We start from the raw sequence: 16,424 nt of genomic DNA, 5'->3' as shown, positions 1-16,424 counted from the left end.
CTCTCTCTCTCTCTCTCTCTCTCTCTATATATATATATATATATGTATATATATATATATATATATATTTTTTTTTTTTTTTTTTTTAAGAAACGTTTGTTGGACGAAATATTATTTAATTTAACGATATATAATTTATTTACATTATACCTAAACGTTTCGGATTGAATGACGTAGTATGTGTTGGCATGTCAATCAAAGTTCCTAACGCAGTTCATTGGCTCCACTGGGTTTTGTTAGAAGCGTTTCTAGGATACGAGCGGACGGGACGGTCGCTCTTACTGATGTGTACTGAAAGGTTTTGATATAATTCTGCTTAGAATACGATTAAAATGTCTGATAACGAGGGAGAACAAGCCGGGCCAAAGAGTACCTTTACCACCTATATGTCTGAAGGTGACCAGCTGTTTCAGAAGGGCGAGTATGTCAAAGCTATCGAGTGCTTTACCACGGTGAGCTAATAACTATGCGAACACACATATTGCATTGCTTACGTTCAGACGAAATTAAATGGATTGCTTTATTTTACATTTTATAAGTGTCTTCTCTGCTATCCAACAGGCTTTAAGTTTACAGCCGGATGATAAGAACTGTCTGGTCGCCAGATCCAGGTGTTATGTGAAATTAGGTGATGCAGAGAGCGCGCTGAAAGACGCCGAGACCTCCCTCAAAGACAACAAAAACTACTTCAAGGTGTTCATCCGTCCTAGCTTCCTTTTTTCCTGGCTTTTGTCTCATCGTTTGTTCCAAAAGTTCCCAGCAGCCACAGCTCTGAGTCACTGTATGTGTACCTGTAGTAAGACACTTGTCCTGAAGGGGGCGAATTTACTGATACTTTATCAGATGACGATTCGGTCTCAGAAAAAGTGACCTTTATATCACAAGCTTTATATATAACACAAAATATTACAAATATAACTTTTGTGAATGAATATACTGTTTAGGATTAACACTAACAATTTTAAGGCAAAAATGACATTTGGTGAAACATGACTCTACCTGTGAGGGGGAAAATCCACTAAAATGCTAAATAGCCAAGAAAAGAGGTTCGTTCTGTGGAAAGTGTACCGTTAGCTTTTCACATGACACTTAGATTGGTATTTTGTATGTAATCCAATGAAATTCATAAATCTTTAACTGTGCGTTTTTGGAGCCACTATATAAGCTCTCTAAAAAGCACAGTAAAAGCACATCTGAATTATCTGATGTTTATCAAAGGTTTGGGGTCACTATTCATTCACAAAGGATGCTTTAAATTGATCAAAAGTGATAGTAAATACTTAATTTTTACATAATCAAATAAAAAATGTTGTAAAGTCAAGAGCGATATCATTGTGCAGCGTTTACCTCAGTAAGTTGACTGAGTGGGTCTCTGAGCTGGTGTGAGTGATTGGAGGCGGGGCTAATTTGAAATATTCATGAATCCGCGAATACTAAATGAAGCAAGGATGTAGAGTTAAAAAAACTTGTCATTTTGGTGATCAGAGATGAGTTTTAAGTGATAAAATGATTGACTACAGGGGGACTTTAAGCAGCACAACTGTTTTCAACATTAATCATAAACAAAATGCTTGAACACCAAAGCAGCATCTCAGAATATCAGAATGATTTCTGAAGTATCATGTGACAATGAATGAAGACTGGAATTATAATAGTTCACAATATTCCTGTTTTTACTGTACTTCTGATGTGCTAACAAGTCACCTGATTCTCTCTGGTTCTCCATCCTGTGTCCTGCAGGGTCTGTATCAGAAGGCTGAAGCCCTCTACACTATGGGGGGTTTTGAGTTTGCATTGGTCTACTATCACAGAGGCCATAAGCTACGTCCAGAGCTACAGGAGTTCAGACTGGGAATCCAGAAAGCTCAAGAGGCAGTCGAGAACTCAGTGGGCAGTGAGTCCTTAGACACAACATGATGAGAAATGAGGAGTTCATGTTTTGGTTCCACAACAAAGTGACTTAAGTTAGTAACCCTCATCTGCCTCTCTCTCCCCGACCTAAAAGGTCCTTCCTCTGTGAAGTTGGAGAATAAAGGAGACCTGTCTTTCTTCTACAATGGGGTGAGCTATCTCTTGCTCGTTCTCTCTCTTCCGTTATGCCACCTACCCCGTCACTCATACCACACCGTCACACCATTGTTTATAATGTACGTTTATGTTCATTTTAGCAGTTAGTAATGCATATTTGTTTGTTTGATGCGTTCCCAAAGGTTCGTCCCAAGCATTTGAATCATTCTCATAAGAAGGAATCCAAAAAGCATGGCCAGAAGAAGAGCAAATATGACAAAGCAGCCAAGCAGCTTCTGGGAGAACTGTACAGTGACAGAGAATTCTTAGATAAACTTCTACAAGATGAAGGTGTGTGTTTTCATGTTTTTTTAGGCCTTGTTTGATGTTAGTTTGCATCTATGATGGTGTATATTCTATATAAAGTATGGCAATCGGCCCCCATACAGATCTTATAAAAGGTAAGATTGGAACTGGAGAGCGTGTGCAAGATCTGATCGTGGGCTATATCTCCTATCTGGACACGCGGACAGCATTCTGGCAGCAGCAGAAGCCCATCTATGCTCGTCAACGAGACCGAACACTAGTGCAGCAGCGGTGGAGCCGGGTTCAACACAAGCCACCCTCAGACCTAACCCGATATGTCCTCGCCAGTCTGGAGGATATTGACAAAGGTGAACCTCTGCAGAGTTCAAAGTTCACAGCATTAGGTTCCTAACAACAAAGTTTAGCATTAGTTGCATACTCATGTTGCACATGCAAAATCATAAACTACTATCAAAGTTGGGGGTCAGTAAGATTTGTTTGAATGTTTTTGAAATAAATATTTGATGCTCATCAAGGCTGCAATTGTTCGATCATATTGGGAAATATTGTTATGGTTTAAAAGAATTTCTGTTTTTAAAATGTAATTTATTCCTTTTGGCCAAGCATCATTACTCCAGTCTTCAGTGTCACATAATCCTTCAGAAATCATTATGATATGCTAATTTGATGCTCAAGAAATTTTTCTTATTGTTATCAATGTTGTAAACAGTTGGACTACTTAATATTTTTTTGTGGAAAATGTGATACTTTCTTTTGTAACATTATAAATGTCTGTACTGTCACTTTTGATCAATTTAATGCATCCTTGCTGAATGAAAGATTAATTTATTTATCTTTCCAAAAAATAAATAAAAAAATAATAATAATCTTACCGACCCCAAACTTTTGAACTGCAGTGTATGCCTATGATTATTAGCTAACTGATGAGTGACTGACCTACGACACCTTGGAGATAATGTTGAAATTATGATCCTAATTATTCTCTAGGTCACTCCACAATGTGTGTGTTAGCAGACCAGATACATAACACACCCAGCTGATTATTTACATTTTATTAATGTAAGTTAATAATGCTTGCTAAGGACATTTGAACAAACCCCTAAATATAACTATGAAACTTTGGGGCATAACTGTGTACCATTTGTGCCATGGACATGAACAATATATCAAATTCTGCTACTTGTTGAGAAGTGTTATTACTTTTATAAAGCTGCTGCAGATTTACTGTTGTTCGGTGGATTTTCTTGGGCGAAATCCAGTCTTTTCCATGGGAATCCAGTCCACACTTTCTGGAATTTCACAGGAGATTCACATTTGTCACGTGCGTTCACCATGTTGACCAACAGAAAACGCCTCGGTTACGACTGTAACCTCGGTTCCCTGAAGAGGGAACGAGCGTTGCGTCGAGTTTGGGAACGCTTTGCGTGATGACGTCTTGAAGCACATGTAAAATCAGTCCAATGGTGTGGCGGAACGTCAGAGGCGGGTGACGTCCCCTACCAGGAAGCTATAAAAGCCGGCCCGAAACAGAAAACGAAAGCTTCGTAAAGTCTGAAGTCGTGCTGACAGGCATGAAGGAGATATGGCAAGGTGACGCAACGCTCGTTCCCTTTCAAGGGAACTCGCGTTGCGTCGAGTTTGACGCTATGGGAACGTCTATACCAACGCCTCCATAGCTACAAATGTCTGTCCTGTGTGAAATCTGGTGAGCAGCACTAGGAAGACAGAACATGAGACCCTGGAGCAGAGTCTAAATCCAGAGAGTAGAACCTGACGAAAGTGTGCGGTGAGGACCAGCCTGCCGCATCACAAACGTCCTGTAACGACACTCCTGAAATAAGGGCCTTAGAGGCCGCCATACTCCTCGTGGAATGCGACCGGACAGCCAAAGGAGAAGGCTGCCCAGCCGCCTCATAAGCAAGTGAGATAGCCTCGACCACCCACTTGCTCATTCTTTGCTTAGACACCGGACCTCCCTTGTTAGGAGACCCAAAGCATACAAATAACTGATCACTTTTACGCCACAGGGCAGCTCTGTGGACATAAGCGTCTAACGCCCGAACTGGGCAAAGCAAATTATTAGCCTCCTGGTCCGCATTCTGAAAGGGAGGAGGACAAAAGGCCTGCAGAACAATAGGTCTGACCACATTAGTGGGGACCTTGGGGATATAACCCGGTCTTGGATGAAGAAAGGCTTTAACCATACCCGGAGCAAACTCTAAGCATGACGGAGCAACCGACAATGCTTGCAGATCTCTTATTCTCTTAAGAGAAGAAATAGCCAGAAGGAAAAGAGCTTTCAGAGTTAGAAACTTCTCAGGAACCTCCTCAATGGGCTCAAAGGGGGCCAGGGACAGGCCTTGTAGAGCAATGGACAAGTCCCATGGTGGCACCCTAGAGCGAACTGCAGGCCTCAGCCTCCAAGTGCCACAAAGGAAACGAGATATTAAAGGGTCTTTCCCCACAGACATTCCACCCAAAGGAATGTGGTAAGCACCTATGGCCGCCACATAAACCTTTAATGTGGACGGGGTCAGACCTGCCGTGAACCGGTCCTGCAGGAACTCCAGCACTGTACCAACTGGGCAGTTAACTGGGTCCAACCGACGGTCACTACACCAAGAAGTGAAGACTCTCCACTTCAGGGCATAAAGTTTCCTTGTGGAGGGAGCTCTGGACTGTAGAATGGTCTCAACAACCTCAGTTGAGAGACCTGACTCTATGAGCTGGGCCCCCTCAGAGGCCAAGCCCACAGGTTCCACAGTTCTGGGCGGGGGTGAAATATTGAACCCCCTGCTTGGGACAGAAGGTCCCTCCTGACAGGAAGCTCCAGAGGATGCCCGTCGAGGAGGGACACAAGATCGGGAAACCAAACTCTGCCCGGCCAGCGCGGGGCTATAAGAAGCAGGCAAACCCGGTCCCTGCGAACTCTCTCCAGAACTCCCGGGAGCAGAGCAACTGGGGGAAAGGCGTACAGACGTAGCCTCGGCCACGCCTGTACCATAGCATCCAGTCCCAGAGGAGCTGGATGCGTGAGGGAGAACCAAAGTGGACAGTGAGACGTCTCTCGAGATGCAAACAGATCCACTTGTGCCTGGCCAAACTCCCTCCATATCAGCTCCACCACCTCGGGGTGGAGCCTCCATTCCCCGGGCCTCGGCCCCTGTCTCGACAGAGTGTCTGCTCCTATATTCTGGACCCCGGGGATGTAAGCTGCCCTGAGTGACAGCAACTTCCCCTGGGACCACAAGAGGATATGGCGTGCCAAGTTGGATAACGGGCGCGAGCGCAAACCCCCTTGGTGGTTGATATAGGCGACTACCGACGTGTTGTCCGTATGCACTAACACATGGTGTCCCCTGAGATCTGTGATAAAGCTCCTCAGAGCCCGGAAGACAGCTAACATCTCTAGGCGATTGATATGCCAGGAACGATGATGGTCTTCCCACAGACCTTGAGACGAGCGACCCTGAATCGCTCCCCAACCCGTGAGGGAAGCATCCGTCGTTAGCAGTTTGCGACGACAAGGAGCTCCCAACACTGGGCCCTGGGACAGGAACCAAGGATTCTTCCACATAACCAGGGCACGTAAGCATCGCCGCGTGACCTTGATTGTGCGAAATGGGTTGCCCCTCAGGGAAAACCCCCTGGTCCTGAGCCACCACTGCAGGGGCCTCATGTGCAGCAGTCCAAAAGGTATCACGTTGGAAGCTGCTGCCATGAGACCCAACAGTCTCTGGAACTGTTTGACAGTGAGTAGCTGGCCTAGCTTTACACTTTTCACAGCTGCAAGGATGGACTCTATACGTGGCGGTGACAGGCGCGCCTGCATCGACACTGAGTCCCAAACCACGCCTAAAAAAGTGGTCCTCTGGAGTGGAGAAAGCACACTCTTCTTGGCGTTCAGCCAAAACCCCAACTCTTTCATGTGGGCGAGAACAACATCTCGATGTTGAACCGCCAACTGATGCGACTGAGCTAGAATCAACCAATCGTCGATGTAGTTCATGATGTGAATACCCTGGAGGCGCAGCGGCGCCAGAGCTGCATCCATGCATTTGGTGAAAGTGCGGGGTGATAAAGCTAGGCCGAATGGAAGAACTCGATATTGGTATGCTTTGCCCCCGAAAGCAAACCTCAGGAACTTCCAATGACACGGACGGATGGAAATATGGAAATATGCGTCCTTGAGGTCTATCGTGACAAACCAGTCCTCGGACCTGATCTGTGGCACGATTTGTCTCAATGTTAACATTTTGAACTTGAGCTGCATGACTGACTCGTTCAGAACTCGAAGATCTAAAATGGGACGCAAACCTCCGTCCTTTTTTGGAACTATGAAGTACCGGCTGTAAAACCCGGACTCCCTGTTGGAGGGGGGTACATATTCTATGGCCCCTTTCTCTAACAGAGTGTTTACTTCCTGTTCCATAACCAGAACCAGCTCGGGGGCCACCACTGTGGGCAGGACCCCCCTAAACCGAGGTGGGCGTTTCTTGAATTGTATCTGATACCCTTTTTCCACGGTCTGCAGGACCCAACGAGAAACATTTGACAGTAGCTTCCACGCTGTCAAAGATTCTACTAGAGGTACCAGCCTCTCAAGACTGGTTTCTGGATTTTGTTGTTGTTGAGTAGTCAATTCGTCGCCCTGTAACGGCGCACCGGCAGGGAACGACCGAACGGACTGCTCTAACACCCTCCTCGGAGGGGGCGGGCATCCCGAGGCCACTACGTTTCCGGGTGGTCCTTGAGATATGTGCTCGCCGGAGACCGCTGCGCCCTGTAACACCGGAGGCGGCAGGGTTGGCAGAACGGTCCCCTGAGGGCACCGAAGAGAGACGGGCACCGTAAAAAGAGGTGTTAACCGCTCTGCTTTGGGGGGGACTACCCTCATTCGTCATGAGCCCTCGGACATCAGGACTTTTTCCCAGCAGCCTTCTTGGCGGTAATAACGGTCCGCAGATCCGTTCTACCCCTCGAGGGCTGCTGGGTTTGAGAGCGCCCTCCGTGTCCCCGAGATTTTTGTGGAGGAGCACGGGAGGACACACTCTGTTTCTGAGTGGCACGGTGCTCAGCGCTTTTCTTAGAGGAGTGAGGCTGCTCCCGCTCAGCAGCCTCATAGAAAGAACGGCGGGGGAGAAGTTTTTGGAGAGCAGCTGCTTGCTTAGAAGCTTCTTGAGATTTTGCTACCGCACTGTTAACTGCATCGCCAAACAAACCAACAGTGGAGACCGGAGCATCTAAGAGAACATGCTTCTCTTTATCCTTTATATCGCTCAGATTGAGCCACAGATGCCTCTCAGTGGCCACCAGGGCTGCCATAGACCGCCCGATTGATTTAGCGGTCTCCTTGGTGGCCCTGAGAGACAGATCTGTGGCCCTGCGTAGTTCTGCCACAGTGTCAGGACCAATTCCCCCACCCTCCTCTAAATCACCCAAAAGTTCAGCCTGATAGGCTTGCATAATGGACATCGTATGCAGACACGCTGCAGCTTGACCAGCGGCTGCATACGATTTATGAACCAGGGACGATGTCATTCTAACTGGCTTAGATGGGAGTGTAGGAGCCTTCAGGGAAGATGCCGTTGCTGGAGAGAGATAGCTCGCAAGCGTCTCCTCCACCTTCGGCATCTCCCCATAACCATACTCTTTATATTTATAAATTGAAGAGTAGTGAGATGTGTGTGGTGTAAAAACTCTGTATGACACTGGTTTTCCCCACGATCTCGACACCTCGGTGTGGAGATCGGGGAAAAACGGAAGGCTCCTGCGCTGGGGCTGCGCACGAGATGGCAGGAAGCGTTCGTCGAGCTTACTTTTCGAACGAACGTCCTGCCTATCCTCTGGCCACTCAATAGATAGTCTGTCAACTGCTCTAGTGATTACATCGAGCAGTTCCTCAAATGCGTGAGACTGAGGTGGCGAATCCTCAGACTCAGCGTCAATACTCACAACATCCAACTCCTCAGAGCTGGATAGTTGCAGTACTGGTGCCTCCATCGGGGGGGAAGAAACCGCAGCGCGTGCTTCCACACCCTGATGAGAGGCACTGGATCTGTCAGAAAGAGGCTGAGATAAGGCAGAGCCCGTCTCAACATCCACTGACAGATCCATTTGCGAACCCCAGGTCTGAGACCCGAGCCCTGGGGAACGTGGTCGGGATTGAACCGAGCAAAGCGGGATCGGAGCGTACGCAATGGAAGCGCAAAGCAATGCACACAGTCACCACCCTCGAGTGCTGACCGGGCATGCTCCTCTCCAAAACAAACAACACAAAGAGTGTGAGTATCACCTCCCGTTAAATAACGCGGGCAGGGATGGACACACACTCTAAACTGCTGCTTGCTCGCCATACTGAATAATATATATATATATATATAGACAGACAACACCAAATAACAGGGACAGATTCAACACAGAGCGCAACTGAAGACTCAGAAAGCTTTTGTTTTCTGTTTCGGGCCGGCTTTTATAGCTTCCTGGTAGGTGACGTCACCCGCCTCTGACGTTCCGCCACACCATTGGACTGATTTTACATGTGCTTCAAGACGTCATCACGCAAAGCGTTCCCATAGCGTCAAACTCGACGCAACGCGAGTTCCCTTGAAAGGGAACTGCTTGATTAGAAAATGACTTTTTGTGAAATTTTACAAAAATTACCAAACCTTAAAGGGATACTTCACCCCTGGAAAGATGAATGTGTATTTAAAATGGGTCATTTATGTTGAAGAAATGTGAAATTATTTTTGAATTTGGAGCTTTCTAGACTGAGAAAAGCCAGAAAATGTATTTTTGGCTTATGTGGATGAAAGACAACAACTCCCAGAATGCACTTACTTCGCTGCCCTATGAGGCCACTCACATGCCACACCTACCGTTAAGAGCGCGCAGTTAAACAACAAGGCTTAGCTAACGTTAGCTACTAGTGAGATCTAGTTCGAGATCATTTCGAGATCGCCCTAAATGTCTGGGATTCAGCTTTTGCGTTCTACAGTCGCCATTCATTATGTTTACTGTGGCGAGCAGGACGAGACTGAGGGCCGCGGGAGAACGACGCGAGGCCGGTGGCGGAGTTACTGATGAGCGTTACCTGTGAGACGCGCCGGTCTCGTATCTCTCACGGAGGTGCGGGAATTTTCTTAGTAATGTTAAAACGCACATCAACCGATCACGTGTTTAGCGTTCATGTAAACACTACATTCAGATTCACCAATCGGAATGAATTCAGTTAGTTTGAAACAAAAGGTGTGCATGTAAACAATGAATGGCGACTGCAGAAAGCAAAAGCCGAATCCTGGACATTTTGGACGATCTCGACGGCCGGACATGTCCGGGAAAAAGAGGATGGTAACTCCTACTACTCAGCTTTCTCCACAGAACAAGAACCTGCTAGCTTAGCTTCCAAATAAAGACGGCTGACTGTGTGCACATTCTGTGAGTGAGATCCCACGCTCTATGGGCGGGCTGAACACATGCGGGACAGCCCCTACTACTGGTTGTAGTCTTTAGCCTCTGGCCCAAAAATCCTCCGATGACGCAATATGACGATTTTTGTGTCATTGGAGGATTTTTTCCAGACAAAAAATACATAAATCTCTTGTCTCAGGGGGATATGAGGGTAGAAAGCACGGTAATTCGAAAATACTACAGGTTTTCTACTAATACAAAGCTTAACGCTAAATCCTGAAGTATCCCTTTAAGAGATTTTTTAGGTGACACATGATTTTTGCCTGGTGGACAATAAAACTGGCCAAAAAAAAACAAAAACTGGCCAATCCTATAGACTCATAGAAACAATCTTAGCAACACTCAGACATTTGGATTGGCAAACATTTTCAGAAAATGTTCTGTATGTTATTGGGTTTATTGAGAGTTATTTATTTAATTGGCAGCCTTGAGTGCCGGCGATGCAGAAAGCGGCCTGAAGAAGGCCCGTGAGCTCATGAAGGCGGTGAAGGAATGGTCTGAGCAGGTGCTGCCCAATAAGAGAGAAGTGCTTGGGAACCTGCACAGCTGCATTGGTAGAGTCTGGGAATCTCATCGGCCCAACACTTAAATATATAATATCAATAGCACAGAGATCAGAGATACAACATTTTCTTTTATGTCCTGTGTAGGCAATGCATTGATGGATCTTGGGAATATGGACAAGGCTCTGCATCATCATGAGAAAGATCTGGAGCTGGCCAAGAAAGGGTGAGCGCTCATGAGAGCAGGAAAACTACCTTTCGTTTTTCTTGGTTGGTTAATTTGGCCTAGCATACACAACACATTATAGACTTCTACAATTCAATGTTAGGCTGCATAGATTAGGTCAGCCGGAACCGGGAACACTCCCCATAAATCCTGATGTACTTGTTACGTCATAAGAAGGATGGCGTCTACGTTAATATTAGTCTCTCAGTTTATCCGAGGTTTACCGCAGTCCGCCGGATCCAGGCCGTATCCAGATCTGATGAAGGACCTGCGCCTGGACACGACGACAACGCAGTCCTGAAGTGTCAACCAGTCCCTCCCCTGTGAAGGCCTCCTTCCCTTCCCTTTACCTCAGTACAGATAAAATGTTGTTGGGATAATTCCGGTTCGCGTGGCTATGCAGACGCGACAAAGAATTTCTGTATTATAAATTTTTAAGGCCAGACAAGTAGTTTATTGAGGGTTGATTTGTAAAGAAGGACTACACGCCTGCGCACATAGATATTCAAACGCACATACCTTTGGACTGAACACGTGATGTGCGTGTGCGCTTTCCTGTTTGTGCGGATGAGCGGCCGGAGCGCGTTAAGGGTTTTCCTGTTAGAGCGGTGTTGTGTTAGCGGCCCCTAAGTTAATAACTAATGATCTTCGCAACGGAAGTGAATCAATCAGTCAAAACTAACTTTAGCTGGACTATAACTTTATCCTAGAGCTGTTGTAGAGCCTAAACAGTCTGTTACGGTAATTTCCTATTATCACTGTAAAGCTGCTTTAAAACAATCCATATTGTTAAAAGCGCTATATAAATGAAGGTGACTTGACTTAATAAACTACTATTCATCAGGTGTGTTTGGTTTGTGCTTCGTGTCATAGCGACCTGACGGACAGTAAATCCAGGGCTCTGGACAACATTGGCCGTGTGTACGCACGGATTGGCAAGTTCCAACAAGCTATAGAAGTGTAAGTGCATTTGCCTTTAATTAATGTTTACTTTGGTGTTGATGTACACAGACAAGTCTATTGTAATAGTGATTTTGTTCTGTGTGTGTTTATGTGTGTGTTTGCATAGCTGGGAGGAGAAGGTGCCTCTAGCATGTGGCGGGTTAGAGAAAGCCTGGTTGTTCCATGAGATCGGCCGCTGTTACCTTGAGCTGAAGCGCTATGGCGAAGCACGAGACTATGGCTCCCGCTCGCTCACGGAAGCGGATGACATCACTGATGAGAAATGGCAGCTCAATGCCAGTGTACTCATGGCGCAGGCCGAATGTGAGTCCAAACTACATCGCCCAGAATCCCAGGAAGTCAGCAGTTTAATGCACTCTTTGACCATGAATAATCTGATTTCCCACAATGCTCAGAATCAATAGGACGTTAATGTGGTCGTTATGTGTATTTGATCTACGCCATGCTGTGCGATTACATCACTTTACATCCTCTTTCTCTCTTACATAGTGAAGCTGGGTAACTACAAGGCCAGTGTGTTACACTTTGAGAGAGCACTGGACCGGGCAAAACTGCTGCAGGACGACTCCGCCTGCGAAGCCATCCAGAAGGTCTCACTCTCTCTCCCTCATCCCTCTCACCATCCATCTCGCTCGCGGCCTTTTCTATAGTCCCCTTCAAACTACATTAAAATGACTGAGATTCTGAATCACACAGGATGAGCACTATTGTTTCTGTGTATGTCACAGAGGACCAATATGGAAGTTATTGTCAGTTTGACTAAAGGTGCGGTCACATTTACCATTGTTCGGCAAATGTTTGCGGGCAAATTCCAGTCATTTCAACTAGAATTCATGTGATCAGAAATTTTGCAAGAACAAAAGATTTCTCCTATGCAGATTTAGCATTGGATTTATATTGGTCACGCTTGGTTTGTAAAGCTGCTTGGTTTAAAAGTGTGAGCCTATGCTTCATACATTGATACTGACAATAGGCAACTGACTTTGTTTGAAAGCAAAATTTTGCCGAAATTTCACTAACGTGAGCACACCTAAAGCCTCACACCTTGAGAGTCTGGTTAGTAATATTCTGCAATGTCTATCCTGTAGAATTCCCTTGAAAATGTTACTCACTGTTAGTCACGCATTAAAATGTTTAGGCAACTCCGTCAAGCCACACTACATTTTGCCTTTCGCTTAGTTTCTACTTCTATGGCATCACTAGGGTTGGGTACCGAAACCCGGTTCCAATAGGGAACCGGTTCCAACGTAAACGGTAGTAACCAGACCGAATAAGAACGAAACTTTCGGTGCCTGATTTCGGTGCCTGATGTTTTTTTACCGCCCCCTATAAAACATCTCGCGGCACGAATGATCCAATAATAAAACATCTCCAGTTAACCAGCAAAGCATTCATTTAGTTCGTTTGTTAAATAAGAGACGATCTAGCGCTGAAATGTGTTTTTTTAAATCAAGTGATCAAAGTGCTCGTTGCCGCTGCGATCAGTGGCGCGGATACAGTGTTTTCTCGTGGCTCGCGCACACCGCACTTTTCTTCACTCGGACGCGCGCTTCAATACGTTGCGGAGATCGATCTATTTATGAGGCGCCGTCTATATGATTATGTGCGCGGAGAGTTTGTGTGTGTGTGCTCGCGTCTCAGATGAGTATGTGCGCGGAGAGTGTGTGTGTGTGTGTGTGTGTGTGTGTGCTCGCGTCTCAGATGAGTATGTGCGCGGAGAGTTCCGCGCGTCTAGTGTGTTGAGTTTATAGAGTTTGCGTGTGTGTGCGTGAGCGACTTTAGAAGTTGTGCATTTCATATGTATTAGTTTGAGAATTCAGTAGTAGGCTATACATGTATGTGTGACTACCTAGTATATGTGTATGCAGGGGTTCATATGTGCGTGAATGAAGTTTGATTTAAGCCCTAGATGGCGCCTCATATCTATTCGTTCTGGTGAAATCTCAAAATATAATGGAACAGTATTTTTATCGTTTTTACCTCTTATAACACAACCACGTCGAAGTGATCTGAAGTCGCGGGCGCTTCCTGCTGTGTGACGTGTGCGCAGACTGGTGCATAGATGTATATACTAGATTTCGCCTTGGCTACGGCAGTTCATTGGAACGAATGTCTTTAATGCGACATCTAGTGTATATACATCTATGTACCAGTCTGCGCACACGTCACACAGCAGGAAGCGCCCGCGACTTCAGATCACTTCGACGTGGTTGTGTTATAAGAGGTAAAAACGATAAAAATACTGTTCGGTTTCTCACACAAACCGCTCGTTTTGTGTTTTAGGCCATCAGTGTGTACTTACGATGGGGAATTGTTTAATTTGGACGATGGGGAATTGTTTTAATTTGGACTCTGTGCTTGTGTTTTGAGACAGGGACCATCGACCTGCATTATATGACTGTCAGACAAGAACGGTTTGACCTAAAAATATCAAAATTGAAACTACTGCGGAAAAAAAGACACCTACATCTTGGATGCCCTTCAGGTAAGCTAAAACATACCAAAATTTAATTTCAAAGTGAACTATCCCTTTAAGAAGGTTTCGGGAAACCCAGCCCTGATTCTTGACTATCCCATTGCTCTAATATCATATTTCTTCATGTTGCTCTGCTATTATTTGACTCACTTTAATCAACTCCTCAATTTCTCGCCCTGCAGGCTCTTCGTGAAGCAAGACACAAAGTGACCCAGTAAGACGAGGAACCCATCTGAATAAAATGTCTGCAATCAAAGTCAGAACTAATGCATCCTTACTAGTGGAATAAAATCTGCCTGAGGAACATTGTGTTGGATTGCATTCGGGTGTCATTGGTTAAGGATTACTTTATGAGTGCCTTCTCTGTGCTTGTTTGCATATGGTAAAAATATGTTTTTGCATAGTTTTACATAAACAGACTGTCACAGTTTCAGAGTTATAACAAATCATGTCCAAGCGATGTTGCCCAGACACTGTTAATGTTTTGCTATAGACACACACTTGTGCTGTTTCCTTCTGTTGATAAAGAGAAATACTCATAATCCAAACATGTTTGAATTGAAAATCATTCAAATGAGTTTAGGTTACACTCCATCTATTGAGTCGATATTGACTTTCCGTATGTGCTCAACAAAAATGAACACAAGTATATGCCCTGACAGATTGCGTATACGAATTTCTGCCTATTTGTTTGTGTGAGAGAGTACGTTTTAGATTTGAATCTGATCGCTCAAACCACATCAGGAGATGATCTGGGCCGCATTACAGACCAAACTGTCTACGTGCATCTGGTTGTTGAAACTAAATATGTAAATTTTACTCCTCCCAACAATGCTAAAAAATAAACGTATAATAGCGTGTTATATGACATGTTATAGCCAGATATGACGCGCTTCTGTAACACACATGACATCAGATGATCAGCTGAGAATCTTCATCAAGCCAACGCGCAAACTACTGCAAATAAAACTGAAAGTAAAGCCCAACACGGATGGCATGGGGTCATAAAAACTGAATGGGGGAGAGCGAGGTATGTTGTCACACTTTTCACACTGTCTAACATTTACTGAGCATCACAATGGTATAAATGTCATAACAAATGAAAGAAGGAAGTCTTGGGCACATATGTTGTATTCATAACATCTTATTCATTACAGAGTTGTAGACTGTTGAATAGAGAGTGTGCACTTGTGACAAATTGCCCCATCAGCGGGTAAGTTGTCACACTAGATTAACTAAAAATAAGAACACAACTACAACGACTTAATTGTGAATATTGTTTTTTTATTTTTATTATTATTATTCAAACCAGAACTGAAAATAAACAATCGTGTCTGGAGAATCTTGAAAAACAATTATTTCAATCCAAACAATAAACAATAAACATTTCAATCAAAACACATTAAGTAGCAAGACCCCTTTACTTTGAACTTTAAACTCAAACGTTCTCTGGCTTGCACATAGATCCATGACAACTGAATGGAATGCTGCAGATAACTCACTTAACTTAACATGTTTAAGTTAAGTTGTCTCTGAACAAAACAGATGCCCTGTATCTGACTAATCAGACTCATCTTCAGAGTCACAATTCTGACACACATTAATTGTCTGGCCTGAGGTGCAAGCATCATGGGCCCAATTGTTGCATTTTACACATTTTACCCTGGTCTCCTTTGTATGACTGTTTGAAAATGGCTATATACAGATGACACAGAAGCACTCTTCATCATCTTATGATGACTCTTGTATGATTTTTCTTCTTTTAGCTGCTTCGTAGGTGGGGATGACAGCATGATTATGCCATTTTCTTTGGCATAATTGAGTCAATGGACAGATGAGACTCGTGGTTGTCCAAAAGGAGTAAACAGGGCTTCTCCTATGAGTGCTTTGTATGTTCACTGAAATGTTTCAGGAAGTCAACAAAGTGCGTGTCTTTCATCCATCCAGAGGAATTTGCCTCTCCTTTGCTGCCAGGCGGCCCGTTGATCAGGAAATGATTGCGGAAGTTGACACGGGGCAAAATAAAGTATGGAGGTATACTTTTCCCTGTGGCTGAGACAGCACAGGCCAGTGTGACAAGGGTTCCCCTTTCAGCAGAGGTCAGTGACCCTACTTTTGAATCCACGTCTAGCCACCACTTTGTCTGGTTTATCTACAGTGGTGACCCCAGTTTCAACAACATTACAAATGTCTCCTGGTCCAAACTCACACTTTCTCTAAGTTGTCAAAGAAAGCATTAACATTCTCTCTGTTGAAGCTACTTGCCCTGGCAAGGCTAGTTGCCTCTGGCTTTCTCAGTGACAGCATTGTATGCCGCTTTAAGAAGCCTGTAAACCACTCTTTGCTGGCCTTTTCTTTTTCTGCCCACAAACTTCAGCTGGTTTGCCACAGTAAACTGGTAGGCAAGCATTCTGACCTCACTTGGCGACACACCAAAATAAATGTCAGCTGA

General features: G+C 44.9%; 1 protein-coding gene across 1 annotated transcript; it reads left to right on the top strand.

The window, feature by feature from the left end:
* Positions 1–332: 332 nt before the first annotated feature.
* Positions 333–14,233, top strand: LOC311080947 (outer dynein arm-docking complex subunit 4-like; the record flags this gene model as incomplete). Its single annotated transcript, XM_084111241.1, has 12 exons — positions 333–452; positions 562–693; positions 1,741–1,894; positions 2,006–2,061; positions 2,211–2,358; positions 2,457–2,681; positions 10,230–10,358; positions 10,455–10,533; positions 11,407–11,493; positions 11,603–11,799; positions 11,986–12,086; positions 14,155–14,233. 12 exons carry the CDS (start codon positions 333–335, stop codon positions 14,188–14,190), a joined length of 1,464 nt encoding a protein of 487 aa, XP_083967367.1. The 3' UTR covers positions 14,191–14,233.
* Positions 14,234–16,424: the final 2,191 nt, after the last annotated feature.

The sequence above is a fragment of the Abramis brama genome (genome assembly GCF_963993115.1).
Source record: "Abramis brama genome assembly, chromosome: 1".
Taxonomy (NCBI): domain Eukaryota; kingdom Metazoa; phylum Chordata; class Actinopteri; order Cypriniformes; family Leuciscidae; genus Abramis; species Abramis brama.
This window is presented reverse-complemented; position numbering and strand designations above follow the sequence as displayed.